Raw genomic sequence first — 18008 nt, forward strand, 5'->3', positions numbered from 1 at the left:
ACACCCGCCAGCTTCCAGCTCCTGCCACAGCTGCCGGCCGGGGACTCTCCGCCCTCGGGAGAGGGGGCAAAGCCCCGCCGACGGGGCCGAGGGTGAGGGCAGGCGGGGGGAGCCTGCAGCCCGCCCGGGGCGAGGCGGAGGGAGGCCGGGCGGCTCCGGGAGCTCCGGCCGCTGCGAGGGGCGGGCGGCAGAGCCCGGGGCGGCTCGGCTCGGTCCCCACGCCGCCTCCGGGGCAGCCGCCGCCCCGGAGCCGGACCCGGACCCGCGGCCCTCCCCGGGACCTTCACCCCGTCCCCCATCCCCGATCCCCCGCCCCGGGCCGGTCCCGGATCCCCCGCCCCGGGCCCCGAGCCGCCCTGCCCGGTCCCCGCCCCGAGGTGCCCGCACCCCCCGGCTCCGCCGCTCGAGCTCCCCCGTGCGCCCTGCCCCGGCAGGCGGCGGCGGCGGCGGCTGCCCGCGCCCGGAGCTGTCCCTGCCCGCCGCTCTCGGCTCCCCGCGCCGGCCATGCCGGGGCCGCGCCGGGACCGCCCGGCCGTCCTGCTGCTGCTCGGGGCGCTGCTGGCGGCCGATCTCTACTTCCACCTCTGGCCGCGGGCGCGGCGGGAGCTGGCGGCGGGCGCCCCGGGCTGTCCCTGCCGCCGCCGCCCCGCCGCCGCCGCCGCCGCCCCGCCGCCCCGCGCCCGCGCCGCCTCCGCCCTGCGGCGCCTCTTCGCCCACCCGCTGTACCGCCCCGCCGCCCCGCCGGGCCCCGCCGAGCCGCTGCTGGCCGCCCGCGAAGCCCTGCGCTACTACCGGCGGAAGGCGGCCCGCTGGAACAGGTGCGTCCCGCCGCCCCGGCACCCCCGGGCGCCCCCTCCACGGGCACCCCTTGCACGGGCAGCTCCTGGGCACCCCCTCCCCGGGCACCCCCTCCCCGGGCACCCCCCGGGCACAGCCTGCATGAGCATCCCGAGCATGGGTACTCTCCGGGCACCCCCTCCCCGGGCACCCGCTGCACAGGTACCCCCTGCACGGGAGTCTCCTGGGCACCCCCTCCCCGGGCACTCCCTGCAGGGGCACCTTCTCTCCAGGCACCCCTCCCGGGTACCCGCTGCACAGGAACCCCACAGGCACCCCCTTTCTGGGCAGCTCTCCCGGGCACCCCTGCCTGGGCACGCACCCCCTGGGTACCTGCTGGCATCCCCTCCCCGGCCTGGCTTGTGCCCTGCTTCCTGGCTCTCTGCCCCACCATCCTCCCCATCACCCCCCCCCCAACAACCAGCACCCCACGGCCAGGCAGGCCTGAGCCTGGGGGTAGAGGGGGCTCTTCTGGGAGGGGGCTTCTTGGGGTGCCTCCCGCTCTGCTGTAAGATCCCCAGGGGATGGGAAAGGTGGCTGCTGGGACACAGAGTGAGACCCTGCGAGCCGGGGTGAGCGCCTCCTTTGCTCCGCATTGCCTTCTCGGCTTGGGGGCAGAAGGGGAGCAGCCCCTGCATCCACCAGCCCTCAGGGTGGGTCACAACTGCAGCCCCTGGGCTCCGGCAGCCACAGTCCCCCAGGCCAGAGCCCTGCACGTCCCAGTGCCCGCCTCCGAGCAATTACATGGGTCTCCTCTGATCCACGATAGCGGTGTCGGTGTCAGGGTGCTGCCTCCCCATTCAGCCCCTCTCCTGTTCCCACTGCTGAATTCTCTGCAAGAAAAGGTGCAGAGGCTTTTACTCTTGGAGAGAACGGGACTCCCAGCTCAGAGCCCTCTTCTTGCTGCCTCTCCCAGCCCCAGAAATGGTTGCAGGAAAACTCCCCCATCTCCTGCTCCTGGAGTGGGACTTTAACTAACGCCCATGGCCCCTGCCTCGGAGGGGATGGTGACCCTCAGCACCAGCTCTGAGCATCGGCCGCCTGCGCGTCACCCGACTGATGAGGCTTCATACCCCGGGGCCCCTGAGCCCCCGATCTAACCCCTCTTCAGGAGGGTTGCGTCCAAGCTTCCAGCGTCCCCGGCATCACCACTCCTCTCTGCACCCCAGCTTCTTCCCTCGTGCACAAACTCGAATCCAACAGGGGCGGCCACGGTGACGCGGTGCCGGAGCAGGTCACTACGGTGCCTCCACACGGAGACTCCCAGCGTGCTGAGCTCACAGCATCGCCTTGCCGACCCCTTCATCGGACAGGGATGGTACCCACCTGCAGCATCTCCCGGGGACCACCTCGGAGGTCCCTGTCGTGGCACTTCCCCGCTGCCCAGGTTTGGTTTCCAGTGCCAGACCCGGCCCCTGCTCCTTCTGCCACCCACACGCTGTTTGCTGAACCATGCAGGCAGGATCTCCAAACTCCCACTTTCTGCGCTTCGATGCACATTCCTCTTACTTCTACGGGACTGCCCCAGTCCCAGTTTCAGGCACAATTCACAGGAGGAGACAATAGGAAGCGATAATGGAAGGAACCTCCGTGGCCTGAGCAGCACCTGGGGCCTGGAGCCGCCCCATGTGCTCGGCAGGGCTCACCCCTGCGAGGCTCATCCCTTGCCCGAGTCAGCCTGGAGCAGGTCGAACCCTTCACATCGCTTGAAGTCCATGGGTTTGGGTATCCCTGGGGACAGGCGCCATGGCCAGGCTGTGCTGAAGTGCCACAGATCCCCCTTGGGTGCATCTTCTCAGAGCTGAGCAATGCCTCCTGAAGACGTCAGGATTTGGGCAGCAAGATGGATGCTTCCCAAAAAAAGCCCGGTGGGGTGGGGGATTCGAACCGAAGCAGCTCACAGCACTTGATGGCTTCTTGAGCACCGCCAGAAGCCCTGAGCACCCAGCGCCGAGCGCTCGCAGCAGCGCTGGCGTTACGTCCGCACCAGCCTCGCCTGCGGGACAGCCCCGGCTGTTTGGTAAGAAGTCTGCATTCCCCAGCTTTATTTACTGCTTTGTTTAAACGTGCTATTTGCAACAAAGCTGTGGCTGCACATTACCTTTTGTGCTGAGGTTCGGTTATGATGTGGCCGGGAGGAAAGCTCTGATGCCGTTTGCCCTTGATTGACTTCGCTTTGCACCTCCGGGAAGGAGAAGGGAGGCAGAGTATTGATTATTCCTCAGTCACTTTGAAATAAAATATATGATGCTCATAAGCGGGTAAAGCCTTCAGAGAGCATGCACAGGCCGAGGTGACACACAAGGTCTCCTGCCGTTGGTGCTGCAAATTGAATATATAATAAGACGGCACTTGCCAGGGTTGATGTGTTTCGTAAAACCGTTAATTTGCTGTGGGCATGGAGGAATTTCTGCCTCACCAGAAGCGCTGCAGAGCCCATATCCTCTCCAAGGTGGCCAGTGAAAGAGCCGTCCCTAGGTTTGCGGAGAGTGAAAGGCAGTGTCCTCTGTGGGACCCAGGAACCCGTGGCTTTCTCTCCCAATCCATAGGTTTAGCGAAGCTGCTGCTGTGGTTGAGGACTGAAGACAGTGCTGCGGGAGCAAGGTCCACACCAGTTCTCACCGAGGTGTGACCACATCCACTCCGAGGCAGAAGAGGGTCAGAGCTGAGTGTCCATGGGCCACCCCCTCCTCGGCTTGACTGGGCGACAGGGCACGTTTCTGCATCATGCGTAGGTCTGACTGTTGGCAAAGCAGCTTTCAGAGTGGTAGGATGCTCCTCTTGAGTGGAACGAGCTGTAGCTTAACCCTTCACAGCACAGTGTGCCTGTCTTCATTTCTGCAGCCAGATGGACATCAGCTGGACTGGCACTCTCTGGCAGCTCATGGAGTGGCCCAGGATACGGCCCATGTCGGATACCCATGGCCGGGGGAGCACAGCAGCACGTGTCCTGCCTCCACGCTGCTCGCTGCATGCTGGCTGCTGCCCATCACCATGATTTTCCCTGGCACTTCATTTAGGACCGAGAGTTTGATTGCAGGATGCAGAACCAGCTGGAGAGACTGATGGGGATGCAGGAAGGAAACAGCAAAAAAAGCATCCACACCTCTTCAAAACCAAAAAAAAACCCTTAAAAACTCCAGAGCTTATTTTTATCCTTGAAGGAACAGCTTCAAAACCCCAAACTCTGTAACCAGCTCGGGGCCGGGGGAGGCACGGGGTGAGCAGACACCAGTGGCCTGTGCCCAGCATCACCCCACGCCGTGCCCCTCGCAGCCCGGCAGCGAGCTGGCTGAGCAGAGAGCTAGGGCAACCCCGGGGCTATTTATAGCAAGTTAGAAATGAACCTGGTTTTTATATCATTATGTCTTTTGCAGAGCTCTGTCCTTACAGGGAAATATTTCAGGAATCCTGAAGGAAACAGGGAGGCAGGGGGGACAGTATTTTGGGTTTAAAGGCTGGAAAGGGGCTCGCTGGCCCTGCAGCAGCTCACCCGGGGCAGGGACCGTGCAGGCGCTGGGCTGGGAAGCAGCCGCCGGCTGGGAACTGCCTCCCCTTGCATAACTGCTGCATTTTTTTCCCCACCAGTAATCTATTGCTCACTGCCACCCTGGGGGAGGAACAGCCTGTGTGTATGGGAGACAGGAGAGCAAATATGGTAAAATATTTGGGCAGCTTCCCTAGGGAAAAATCCTGAGTCATTCTTCTGAATTACACTGGGGTCTTTATTGTCCCTGGCCGCAGTGGGGCATTAAGGTTGCACCTTAAAGACTTGCCCACGTGAGACCTGGTGCACGGCAGCGTGCGGGAAGGTCAAGGCATGTCCGCCGGAGCTGACAGCATCCCGGGGCCACATCCTTGTGTGCAGCCTTCCAGCCAAACCTGCCGACGAGTCTTAGCACGCTCCCGTGTCCGCCTTCTCCCAACCTGGGGGGAGCTTCTGCCTCCTTTGCAGATGGCCTGAGCAAAGAGACGTTCCCAAAAAGCCCTGTCCCTGCAGAGCAGCCGGCGTGGGGACAGGCAAGACCCCACCAGCAGCACACCCTCCTCCCCATGGGCACTGGGCTGCAAATCACTTGAGCTTCCTCCTAAACTGGATCAATGGAGCAATGCTCCGACACCCTTGTTCCTGACCACGCAGACGTGGACTTCGTGCTGTAGCTGACCTGATCCAGCTGAAAGGCAAACAAACCGGCAGAGGGAACAGGCTGCTCTGACTTGCAGATATGCCCTGTCTCTCCCATTTCCTAGATTTCTCCCAGGACATTACTAAAACGTGTCCCTCACCCTCAGGAGGGTTCATTCCTTGCTCACGGTCAGACCGGACTAACCACACTGTTTAGCCTGCTTTGATGGAGAGGGATCATGGAAAAAAAACAACTGAAACCCAACGCTTTCCTGCTGGTTTGAAGCGAAAAAAACCCAGCAACACGCATGAGGCAGGGCCCTTTTCAGCTGCCGGTGCCAACTCCTTGGCCGATAAGTGCCTCGGTGCACAGTCAGCACCCATTTGCTGCAGCCACCGCTGCGAGCCACGCAGCGTGGCAAACCCCGGCGGAGCCCACGGCACGCTCCCCTCTCCCACTGAGCTTGAAAAGCACGGGCATCCAGCCTCCCTCTCCTCACCACTTTTGGTTTTGTTTGCACTGGGCAAAAGCTAAAAAATTAGGAAAAATTAGGAAAAATTAGGAAAAACTCAAGGTGGGCAGGGAAAAGTCACTTTTCATGTTTTGTGTTTCCCAGAGCGTGTTTTCTAAGGGTCTGGACTGGGTCTAGCAAGGCACATAGCACCTCCCTCTCTGCAGCCGCTCCATCCCGGCCTTGGTTAATGCCCCACTCATTATCAGCCCCCAGCTCCTGTTTTCTTTCACAGATGTAGCTTGGCACTTTCAGTGCAAACTGAACTTCGTTTTCCCTTTGTCAGGACCGGCTACTCCGTACACTGCTCGGCCGGCGTTAATGAGAAACTAACGCTCTGCCCTCCGCCGGGTGGAATAAGTCACCTTTCGATTGCAGTTTAGCAAAGTGTGCGTCCCAGCCATGGAGCTCTCAAGGTCGAGGAAAATGCTGATTGAGTGGGGAGATGTCTTTGGGTTATTAATGGACCTGGGAAGCCTGTTCAGCTCCACATCGGCCAAGAAAGGGCTGGGTTCAACTTTTTGATTTTAAGAGGAGATGGGCAGGACGCTGCCAGCCAGCCTCACCGCAGCCCTGCTCGCTGGGCTGAGGGCTGAGAATCTGGTCACGGAGGCAATTTGTGGCTCTAACCTGATGAATGTTTTTTTCCCCTGCCTGGGACCTCCAGCTTCAGGAAAAAACTCTGTCAGAGATGTAATGACTGTAAAGAGTCCTCTGCAGAGGCTCACTCAGACAAGACCCTGTTGTACTCCTGGGCTCTCCAGACACCTCACTGAGCAGTCAAGACCCAAGTTATCTTCTGTCACATCACGTCCCCTCCCAGGTCTGGCCTGGAGCCTGCAGTCCCTCCAGGAAGCACTTCATCCATCACATAGGCCAGCTCTTGTGTTGCTGGAGATGCGGTTTAGCTCCAGCCATGCCCTGACACCCCTCCAGGTCCTGACGGGGCAAGGAGAAGACAACAGAATCCCTTGTGTTCCTGCTTGGGGCTGCTTTCCCAGGGCTTTGCAGAGGGAAGAAGGAGGCACAATATGTCAGACCTTTGACCATCTCAGTCATTGCTCCCTGCCTCAGTTTCCCCTCCGCTGGCACCCAGAGTCCTTATCCACCCCATGCCCACCAGCCCTGCTCCCCAGCACTCTCCCCGCTCCCCAACAGCCTCTGGGCTCAGAGCAGTAAGGGTTTCCATCCCAGGGCTCATCCTCATTACCCCATAACCGCTCTCTTCCAGGAGACACAAGCTTTACAGGGAGGAGCTGAACCTAACCTCCCCAGCAGCACCGCTGCTGCTCCGGCCAGAGGCCAGCTGGCTCCAGTTCCACCTGGGCATCAGCCGGGACGGGCTCTACCCGCGCTCCAGCCCCACCGTCAACAGGCTCCTCCGGGACATGCAAGACTTCACCACTGTCAGTGCCGGTAAGCACCCTCCTGCTGTGGGGATGGGGCTGTTGGGAGCTGCATGGAGCTGGGGGGTTCCAGCCCCCCCAGATCACTTTTGCAAACAAGGCAGGGGCTGTGACTCGCTGGAGGAAGCCCTGAGCCCTGTGCTGGCTTCCCGACAGGTTTGGCGCTGTGCAGTTGCCGTGCCCTTACTTTGAGATGGGAGGAAGGACTCGGCTGTGGCCCTTGATGCAGCATTTTTTGGTGCCAGCCATGCTGGGAACCCACTGCATGGCAGTTTAACCCCGACAGGTTGCCTCAGCCGCCCCCGAGGGGGCTGCACCCCTCGCTGTGCACCGATGGTACCGGGGCTGCCAGGCTGGGGCAGCGTGGGCAGGCAGGGACGGGCAGGCAGGGACGGGCAGGCAGGGACGGGTGGCAGTGCTTCCCTGCATGCCCCGTGCGGGGAGGGGGGTCAGCAGCAAAAGACTGAGCCCAGTGGGGTCTCACTGCTCCTCCTGCCCTTGCAGACTACAGCCAGGACGAGAAAGCGCTGCTGGGGGCCTGCGACTGCAGCCAGAGTGAGTGCGACGCTTCGGGTCCCTGCTCTCCCCCTGCACGCCATCGCTTCAGCTGACCCCAATCCCCAACTCCTCCATCCTAACCTCAGCGAGGGAAACGTAAAGCCAGGCAATGCCAGGCCCTTCTCCCTCCAATTAAACCCCACCGCCCCAGCAGAGGCTGGGATGTGGGTGCCAGGACACCAGTATGCTACTGGTTTCTACTGGGGGGAGGAAAGAGTCCCCAAGAGGATGTAACAAATGGCTGCTGGGAGAAGTGCTGGAGGGAAATCTCCTCTATGGCACAGGGGAGAGGGAGAGGAAAACTAACTGCAGAAGCAGAGGGGAGAAGCACCAAAGCAGAGGGGAGCAGCTGGAAGGAGCAATGGGATGCGCTCGCTGGGGTGGAAAGGCGAATGGCGCCGGAGCGTGTAACCGGTGCCACACCGCGCGCCGGGGAGGCTTTCCAGGCAGCTAACGTCCCCTTTCCTCCCCAAGTCGTGAAGCCCAGCGGCGTGCACCTGAAGCTGGTCCTCAGGTTCCAGGATTTTGGGAAAGCCATGTTCAAGCCCATGAGGTAAGGCGTGCCGGCAGAGCCCCCACTGAGCCCCCCGCCGCCCCGCGTAGCCACGAACCAAGGAGCCCTCGCAGAGGGGTGCGAGCATCCTTGGCAAGGACAGGCACACCGCAGCCGCGTCCTTCCACTCCTGCGCTCAGCTACTTTGACAGCTGAAAAGGTTTAATTATTAGTGGCTGCTTGCACCGTCCGTCCCAGATCTGCACACAGATAAACACCGGTGTTCCCACACTGCTTATTGACATCGGAAATTTCTCAGTTCATGGATGCCAGACAGCGAAGGACCTTGGGACATTTGTTCTCCTGAGAGCTTTGCCGTTAGGGACTGCCCATTCCTTCCTCTTCCCCAGCTGACTTTGTGTTTTACCTTGTGTCTCCTTGGATTCCCCGGAGTATTTCCAAGAAACAGCCGTCAGTCCCGGTCACCTCAAACAGGAGGTTTAAATTGCTTCTGCACTTATTTATAGCCCCTTGGGACTCTTCACATTTATTCTCCCTCACTTTACTTGCTGTGCACAGGCAGGGCAGCCGGCAGCACGCTGACTCTGGTGGTTTGCTCATCCAGAAAGCAGCCAGCTCCTCTCCCTGTGGTTTCCATCCACCTCTGCCCAGTGTCCGGCAGGTCTGGGAGGGGAAGGAAAGCGTCCGTGCACCCAGCTGAGCCAGGAGGGCTCAGCAATGCCTGTGGGCTTTCCTGCGATACACGACTGCTTGGGAGACTGAGCATGCGAATTCACATGCTACACGTATTGGGGCACTGTGTGACAGCCAGAAAATGGAATTAAATAAGCTAGTGTTCCCATCTCAGGGATATGAGAGCATCAAACCTGAGCTCTTCTCTGCCTCCCACGGGGACGTGAGAAGTCCAGCATGGCCTCTGGCATCCTCCGATGTTACACCCCCTCGAAACGCTGTCCTAAATAAGTGGGTCTAAACTCTGGCACAAAAGGCTTTAAAGCCCAGAGTCAGCCCTTCTGCCTCCCTCGCCCACCTGGCACCAAGACAGGGCGCAAGTGCTGCTCCCTAGCACTGCAGGTTGGTCCCAGCTCAGCACTGGGTGCTTTGGGTGCTGGCCTGGGCACCAGGTGCTGCAGCTCTGCCCGGTGGCCCCATCACCAGCGTGGCCACACGACAGCCGTCCCCGAGCTCACCGGCCGTCCCTGGGTGCGCTGTCCTTGTGCCACCACTCCCTGTCCAGGCTGCCTCCAGCTGCCCGCTCTGGTGCCTGCCTGCCCTGCCAGGTTAGATTAACCCCCTTGGTCTCTCCCAGGCAGAAACGTGATGAAGAGACTCCCGAGGACTTTTTCTACTTCGTTGACTTCCAGAGGCACAACGCGGAGATCGCCGCCTTCCACCTGGACAGGTACGGGCCTGCTGCGGCGCCTGCCTCCTCCAGCTGCCAGCGTCCGGTCCTCTGCCCACGGAGAGCTTGGGCACGAGAAAAGCTGCGCTGAGTCCTGCGGAGCTGCTTGGCCTTAGATGAGGGATTGCTTTGCAGCACCCTTTTGGGAGCTGCTGCATTACTTGGGGATGGGGCAGCTCTGGCTCTCATCTGAAGCCCAGGAGTCAGCTTTGCCTTGGCCCCTGTACCAGAACAGGCTGGGAGATGAAGTCCAGGCTGCAAATGGGTCAGTATTTGTCACACAGCCACACGCATGTGGTCCCTCCCATGCATCGAAGTGCAAGGATGAGCTCTGGGCGCAGCCTGGATCCCCTCCCGGTGCGGGAGTCACACGCTCAATCAGCAATCAAGGTGTGTTTTGGATTGAGGTAAACCGAGCAATGCAGTTTCAAACCCTCAGCTAATGAACAATTAACCTGGCATCCCTTCCCAGCAGGCTTTGTATTTAATAAAATCAAAAATGCCCTTATTAGACGAGAAGGGCAGCAGCCTTCTTCCCCTCAATGGGCTGAGTATTGAACATCAAGGGGAGGTGATCCCTGATGACGATCGGGAATGGGGATCTCCAGTTCCCAAGCCCAACTTATACGATAAGCAGGACTAGACTGTAAGTCCTGTAGCTCAGACTCTGAGCAAGGGAATGAAAAGAGCTGAATTCCCTTTCCAACCCTGCCCCTACGTCGCCGCAGTGACCCTGCTTGGCTCAGCTACCATCAGCTTGCCTCTCTGCATCCCAGCTCCTCCACCAGAAAAATGAAGCTGGACTGCTTTTTTGAAGTGCTTTGTGGTTTTTAGAGCTGAAAGATGCTAGATGAAAGCAAATGATTTTTTTTTTTCTTTAAACATTGCTCAATAAGTAACAGGCTAAATCCTGTTTTGTGCCCAGTTCTCAGAAGCAGAGGGCATTACCCAAGGAGCAAAGCACAGCATTAGCCTGTTTGCCCCATGTTGCTGACTCAGCAATCAACAGCAGGTTTGCACTCACTGACATGAATGCCTGCCCGCCCCAGGCCCTGATTTTTTTAAGAATATTTGAGATGAATCAGCTGGGCATGAGTGCTTCCGAGCGGGGTAATCCCTCCTCGCCTCCCACTGTCTCAGCCACGTTGTACCAGGTTCAACACATCTTTTCTTCGTGTCAAACCCAACATCATAGAAGGGCCTGAAGGGCTGTTCTGCCTCCCGAAGGACACAGCTTGCATGCAAGGGGATGGGAGAAATGGGCTAGGGAAAAAGACATGAATCCTGGAGAACATCCAGATTGTTCCAGGCGGCAGCTATTAAAGTGCCAAAATCCAACCTCAGCTGCGTTTTGGTCCAGAGGGTAAAATGATCCTGGCTATTTGCTAGAAAGAAGCTGGGAGAAAAAAATATCTGTGTGAGTGCAGCCATCAGAAGGCCCCTGGTTTACCAACAGAAGGGACGAGGGCAGCATCTGCCGTCCGGCGTTGCCGTCCTGTGCAGCAATGTCTCCTTGCTCTGAGCCGCTGTCCCTTTTGTGCAGGATCCTGGATTTTCGGAGGGTGCCGCCCACAGCTGGGAGGTTGATCAATGTCACCAAGGAGATCCTGGAGGTCACCAAGAACGAGATCCTGCAGAGCGTCTTTTTTGTCTCACCAGGTAGGCGAGCGCTTGGCTGCCACGAGCTGGGATTAGACGTGTTGGTCCATGGTGGGTGGAAGGGCAGGGTCTGCATGCAAAAGGGGCCTTATGCTGTTGAGCAGAAATTAAATTCTTGGGTGAAACAGATGCGCAAAGACATGGTTACAGCAGAGGTGTCCCTCAGCCTCCAGCTGGAATTATCTGCCAGATCTACTCGCCTACCCAATTTTCCCCAACCTTTCCCCTAGCACAGAACCAGGTCTATCCATCAACTAAAATCCAGGTATCCTCCATCAGTCCTGCCAAATGGCAGTTTCACATCCCTGATGTGGTTGTATATGCCACAGTATATGCAGTCACCGTCACGCGATGGGGAAGAGGCCAAGACTACGTTGCAGCCTCCTGCAGATCATAGCTCCTTTCCCCAGTTCTCCTCTCTCTTCTTCTCCCAGCCAGCAACGTGTGCTTCTTTGCCAAGTGCCCGTACATGTGCAAGACTGAGTACGCGGTGTGTGGGAACCCTCACCTCCTGGAAGGGTCCCTCTCCGCCTTCCTGCCATCCCTCAACCTGGCACCACGACTCTCCATCCCAAACCCGTGGATCCGATCCTACTCGTTTGATGGAAAAGAGGAGTAAGTGGGTAAATGATGCTGCTTCCCATATCTGCATTGCAGGGAGCACGTGGGAAGGAGAATGAGCAGGGTTTGGACACACAGACATACATACAGAAATCGTACATCCAGGCAGAGGAAGACGAAGGTTCAGAGATTGCCCATAATTAGTCTAATAATAACTCTTAATGTCTGGGCATTGACTGTGTTTGACTTCCAGTCTCCAGCATGCACAAGGAGGGAGATTTAAGTCCTCCTCTCCATCTTAGGCATTGGAACAGACTGCCCAGGGAAGTGGTGCAATCCCAGTCCCTGGAAGTATTCAAAAAACGTGTGGATGTGGTGCTTAGGGACAGGGTTTAGAGGCGGACCAGGCAGTTAGGCTAACAGGTTGGACTCGATGACCACAGAGGTCCTTTCTAACCTTAACAATTCTATGAGTCTATGATCTCCGCACAGGAGACCGGCTTCGGGGTGCTGTTGGGACGTGGCAGCAGCAACCACTGAGTGTGTCTCCCCCTTCTCTTCCATCTCCTGCAGGTGGGAGGTGAATCCGCTCTACTGCAACACAGTGAGGGAGATCTACCCCTACAGCAATGGCAACCGGCTGCTTAACATCGTTGACATGGCCATATTTGACTTCCTAATAGGTATGACGAAGGGGGAAATAACGTTCCCTCCTTCTGTGTGGGCCTTCAGCACACAGTCTGTCTGCCCTCCCACGCCACAGTGTTTCTCAAAGCCATCCCTTCTGCTCCAGAGACAGTTTTGGGAGACTGCCGTCTCCCCACAGCCAGCCAGCACAACCCCTCCTGATGTGCAGGCGAGGGGAGCCCCCAGGCCCACCCCAGCCCACTCCCTGGGGGGTCCAGCAAGATGAAAGCAGCAGCTCTGAGCATCTTAGACACTTCCAGCAAGGCAGCAAGTATTTCATGTGGATCTGAAAGAAAACGTAGGATAGTTCAGAAAATTACTTGGTCACGTGCAAGGGAAACTCTGTTCCTCTGTCTGCCCTTTACCAGGGAACATGGACCGTCACCACTACGAAATGTTCACCAAGTTTGGGGACGACGGCTTCCTCTTACATCTGGACAACGCCAGAGGGTGAGGCTGCGGGAGGACATGGGGCGGTGGGGAAGGGGGCGGGCAGGCACTAAAGCTCCGCACTCTCTGCTTCCCCCCCAGGTTCGGGCGGCATTCCCATGATGAAACCTCCATCCTGGCGCCGCTCTCCCAGTGCTGCATGTAAGTGCCAGCTTCACCTTCCTTCCCAGACACACTGGTGTTCCCAGCGTAACGGACTGGCAGCCACCCAGGCCTGGCTCCATCCAGCAGCACAGGGAAGACCCCCTGCTAATCCCGGCCAAGGGGGCAGGCCGGACACCGGAGCATGGGAATCACGAGTTGTCCCTGAAACAGGGATTAAGCTTTTCTATCAGTTAGAGGATTAAGCTCTGTCGTGCTGCAGCCTGCCACGGTGTCATACAACTATCCTTCCTGGATACTTTCCCATTGAAGCTAAAGGGCCTTGCAAGTGTAAAAGCTTTCACTGATAGACCAGGAGACACTGGCCATTGGATCAAGCCCTTCCAGAAGCGTCTCCTAGCATTTCCCAGCCCATTGACATGAGGTGCTATCAGCCCCGTTTGCCTGACGTGAAGCTCAGAAATCTCCATCCAAAAGCCTGGTAGAACTTTAATACAGCTCATCAGGTTTCTTCTTCCCATGGCATTAAGCAGAAGCTCATAAATTTTCCTATTTGAATCCTATCTTCTCCCTTTATTAATTCACATAAATCATCAGCTGAAAGTTAAATTTAAGAGACATAAAAAGCTGCTTTTCCCTGTGGTTTCTCTTTAGGAGATGCCTGATCTATTTCCTCGCTGTACCTGCTCCATCTCAGCCTCGAGGTGTTAACTGCCCTCTCTCCCCGTACACTTTTATTACTGGATCTAATTTTAAGAACTGTTATTTGCACCCAGTGAGTCTTTTCATTTATAATTGCAGGCTCACAGTGAATCCTTCTCACGAACTCCTATTTTGTGCGGTTCAAATTAACTCTGCCTTTTAATTTGACCTGTATACAGTAAGATCCACAGGTCAGATCCTTCTTATTCTTCCAGATCCACCTCCCAGAAGCTCTTCTTAATTTAATTCTCCTTGTAAAAGACAGTGGTAAGACGACCTGCAAGTCGCACCTTGCAATAAGCCAATTAGGGCCGAGAACAGCGTAAAAGTAATTCATGCTGCCTGAGGGAGGCATGCAAAACTTCTTTTCCCACAAGAGCCAATCCATTCGGAGTGGAGGAGCATCCAAAAACACTTGGAAAGGAAATAAAAGGTTTCTTTTCTTTGAGTAAGTACAGAGGCCACAGATTTCAGCCTGCCCTGACCAGCTAGCTGGACTCAGCCCACCGAGTCACGTCCTTGGTCCTACGTGAAGTCAAGCCGAGGACACCTAAGTAGGAACAAGGTCCTCCAGCCCCTCCAGACAAGAGGGATGCTGAGGGATGCTCCAGACCACAGGGATGCTGAATAACAGGCTGCTCGCTTCCCTGGTAAACACGCTCAGCTCGTTCCCAGCTGAGTTCTTCTCTAAGTTTGGCTTCCAGCAGATTTAAGTCTTCTGGTATTTTTAGCTACCTTTCACAGCTCCCACACCAGTCCCTGTCCCACATGTTGAAGTCTGCCGCTCTCCTCTCCCAGCGTTGCTCTGGGTACAGTAAATGGCACAAATACAGCCATGCAGTACGAGATGGTCCTTTTCCTGAAAGGGTCAAAACCCTCAACAAGGCACAGACAGGCCTGAGAACAGCCCGCAGTTAAGCTGGCTCATGCATCTTCTGGGCTGATGAAGGCTCCGGGTCAAATCTTCAACAATTCAGTACAACAGCGGGGTTACAACGGCCCTGTGGGAGAGGAGCAGGGCCGGTGGCAGGGTTTCCATCTCACGCTCCTTTCCATATTCTGCATGTTTCTTATGTAACTGTTACAGCATTAAATAAGCCGTTCCCCACGGGGTCAGGCTATCCCGTTCTCCACCTCCGCACCCCGTCACTGTTCGGACCAGAGCAAACACAGCTGGTGTTTACCCACGGCAGCTCCTCGGAGTCACCCCTTGCCTGGGAGAGCGCATACCCGCTCGTTTGCTGCAGTTCGCATTGCTCTGTACAAGGCTTTCTCTGGCAGCAGCCGCAGAAGCTCACAGCTGTGCTCCGGCCGTGATTTAAAGCCTCATTGCCAGCCTTAGCACTTGATCAATTGATTTTTTTTTCAGGGATATTAATGCAAGCCTGGCAGCGGGCAGCCAGGACAACAGCCACAGTTTAAGTCGCCTGCCCCTGTGCCAGCACCGTGCAGGAGGCAGCCGGTCCCAGCACCTTTCTCCCTCCCCTGTGCAATGCACCAGGCATCGCTGACCAAAGGCGGGCAACCTCGCTTGGCTGCTCCACAGCCCTCCCAGCACCGGGTGCAATCCAGCCGCTGCTCGGCCCGGCACAGCAGCAGCAAGCAGCCTTTCCCCTGGCATCTCAACAGCACGTGTCCTCTTAGAGTTGCAGAGAGCCAGATCACTGTTCCCGATCGATGTCCTGGGTAAATAACAGGCATACAAAGGCAAATTCTGGAGCTGGTTAAAATGTTTCTGACTACACCTTTTTCCACCTGAAAATTCTGCCTCAGCTAAATAGGAATGGCTCCACAAACACGGACTACTTTGTTTCCAAAATTTAAAGGGCAATAATTAAAACCACTGATTAATTCCAGTGTTAGAGATGCTGAAGTCAAAACACTTTTGCTGAGGATTAAACAAATTATTTCAGAATATTTAGTTTCGTTCCCAGAAGCATTCCAAGATTATAGCTTTTCATCCCACTTTCTGTCAAAGGGAAATAATATTTATATCTCAGTACCTCTTAAGGTGAAAAGTCACAGTTAAATCAGTTCCAGGAAATATTCCCTCTTTTTGCTCAGTTTTGACAGGAGATTTTTCTCTCATTCATGCCTCTTCATTTTACCTCCCCCTCTGCCCCCGCCCCATAAATGTCATCCTTGGGAACATGGCACCACCCTGCAGTAGTCAGGGGAACTGGGTCATCTCTGACTCAGAGGAAAAACACTCCTTCCTGAGAACTTCTATCGTGTTTTTCTCTCTGATGACAGAATTCTGCAGTACAAATACTCTGCAGTCTGGAAAAACAAAGGAAGCAGCAGAGGTTTCTGCAAAATTTTAATTTCCTTCCGAAAGGGAAAGCTTTTGTTCCAAAGTTCGTTGTCAAGTATCTTCACCCGTCTCTGCCCTCCCTCCTTCCCTTACTACCAAGGGGCTCAGACAGCTGGTTCTTGCTAGGATGCCAAAAGAAGTTTGCATTAAGATGTCCGATTTCTTTTTTTCCAGAATAAAGAGGACAACGTTATTACGACTCCAGCTCTTGGCTGAGCCCGAATATCGGCTCAGCGATGTGATGAGGGAATCCCTCCTGCAGGACCGCCTGGCACCTGTCCTCACCGAACCCCACCTCTTGGCTTTAGACAGACGGTTACAGCTTATCCTGAAAGCTGTGAGGAGATGCATAGACACATACGGAGAAGCCAAGGTGGTGGCCAACGACACCACGCAGCCCGAGGCTCCTGCGTCTGACAGAGTGAAGCTGACCACTTAAACAGTCCTTAACTCGTGCTCAGAAGTGGGGAAAACCCCTGCGAGGCAAGCGTTTTAATAGCTGGCAATTTCCATCTACAAACGCTTGTGGAGACTGAGAAGGGAAACTCTTCAGAAGATCTTCAAGAACCACACTGGGCTTCTATGCTGGGTGCTCAACCAAAGCTTCCGTGCCTGGCCAGTGTGTTGGTAAGTTGTGGTCTGACTGCGGCAGACCTTGACACCCTGAACACCAGCTCTCTGGTGGAAAAGCAGCCATCTCCTGTTCTGTAGCTGGTCATGCCCTTGGGAGGGCGGGGGAACGCGTGGCCATTGGGTTGCTCAGTCTGCACGGGATCTCGGTCTTGCTAGTGAAAGACACAAACTAGATGCAAGGACGAGGCTTGAATAAAGATGCCAAGAGCATTTTCCTCTTATTAAGTCTCTTGTTCTGTAATCAAGACCGCGTATTTGAGAAAAGAGCAACCTTCCTTCACAAGGGCAGTACCTGCCACTGAGACAAGCCAGCGCGTTGATTCAGCGCGGTCAGACTGAAGAGCATCTGCACAGTACTCACCATTGAGCCTGTCCGTTGCCTCTTGGTCTCTTCAACAGCGATCAACCCGCTCCACTTCGATCTGCGCATGTCGCTCAAAAGCCCGCTGCCTCACAGGGCACTAGAACCACTTCTGCTTTAACCTGCCTCATGGGTGGAAGAGCCAGTCTGGGTTATACGAGAAAGGCAGGTATGTGCTGCCTTGACCCCACAGAAAATAAAAAACAAACCACAACCAAAACAACCCAAACTGCTCAGAGGCATAGGACTGTATTTACAATTCAAGAAGCCACCCACTTCTAGTGAAAACATTTTGCCAGAGTGTGGGGGGGAAAAAATCGATCTCAGGTCTTCTCACAGCTTTAAAATCACTTAAGTTGTCAGAAGTCTCTGGAAAACAGAAATGGTTCACGCGCCCCCGCCTCCACGCTCCCCCCATCGCTGCGTGTTTTGAGGAGATGCAATAGGAACTGGAGACCAAAAAAAAAAAAAAAGTGGGGAGGGAGTTTTTGGAGATCTTTGAATTTGTGGTTTTCCCCTTGCCTCTCAAGGACAAGGCTTAAGAACGGTTTGATGCCTGAAGCTCTTTTTAATAGCTTTTTCCTTTAACTGTTCAAGAGCGATTGCACTGAGCTTTTTGGCAGCCTAGGGAAAGCAGTTGAGAATTTTGTTGATAATTTATCATCCTTAAGGTGGGGGGCGGGGAACCCACCACACACCATAACCAATCTACTAGAAGCTCATTCTGAACTAACCTTTCAGTTAAACAAAAACCACCTACAGCACTGCAGGCCTTTCAGAGAATCCTAAAACCACAGTACAAATGTTGTCAGGCAGCGGTTGTCAGCCACTGGCTCGGTTTCTCGTGGGCTGGAATTTTGCCCAACCCAAAGGGAACTCGGTGACGCTGGCAGTAAGCGCCTCCATCACGCAAGGAAGGAACGAGCTTGTTTGGCCACAGCTATCGTTTTCCACAGGGGACGGTGCTGACATTCACAATAATTCTGCAATATCGCTGTCTCCACACTGTAAAACTACAGAAGAGACTGCAGTCGTAATTTGAGTATGTCCCTACAGGTGCCTATTCTATTTATTTGCATGAGGAAGTTCGGAGTGTTTCTACTCAGCAAAGAGATTCCTCCAATATTCTGAAGGCACAAAGGTTTGCAAAAAACCCCACACAAACCCAACCAGACAAAAAAAAA

At 55.8% G+C, this 18008-nt stretch overlaps 1 protein-coding gene across 1 annotated transcript; it reads left to right on the forward strand.

Annotated features, from left to right (window-relative positions):
• Positions 1-504: 504 nt before the first annotated feature.
• On the forward strand, positions 505-16643 carry FAM20A (FAM20A golgi associated secretory pathway pseudokinase; the record flags this gene model as incomplete). The annotated part of the gene is made up of 11 exons (XM_082326523.1): positions 505-818; positions 6707-6891; positions 7386-7436; positions 7914-7992; positions 9263-9355; positions 10899-11014; positions 11449-11629; positions 12149-12258; positions 12631-12712; positions 12794-12853; positions 16005-16643. The coding sequence occupies 11 exons, from the start codon at positions 505-507 to the stop codon at positions 16267-16269; spliced, it is 1536 nt and encodes a 511-aa protein (XP_082182649.1). The 3' UTR covers positions 16270-16643.
• Between the last annotated feature and the right edge of the window lie 1365 nt (positions 16644-18008).

This window comes from Platalea leucorodia (genome assembly GCF_965183815.1).
Source record: "Platalea leucorodia genome assembly, chromosome: 14".
Lineage (NCBI taxonomy): Eukaryota > Metazoa > Chordata > Aves > Pelecaniformes > Threskiornithidae > Platalea > Platalea leucorodia.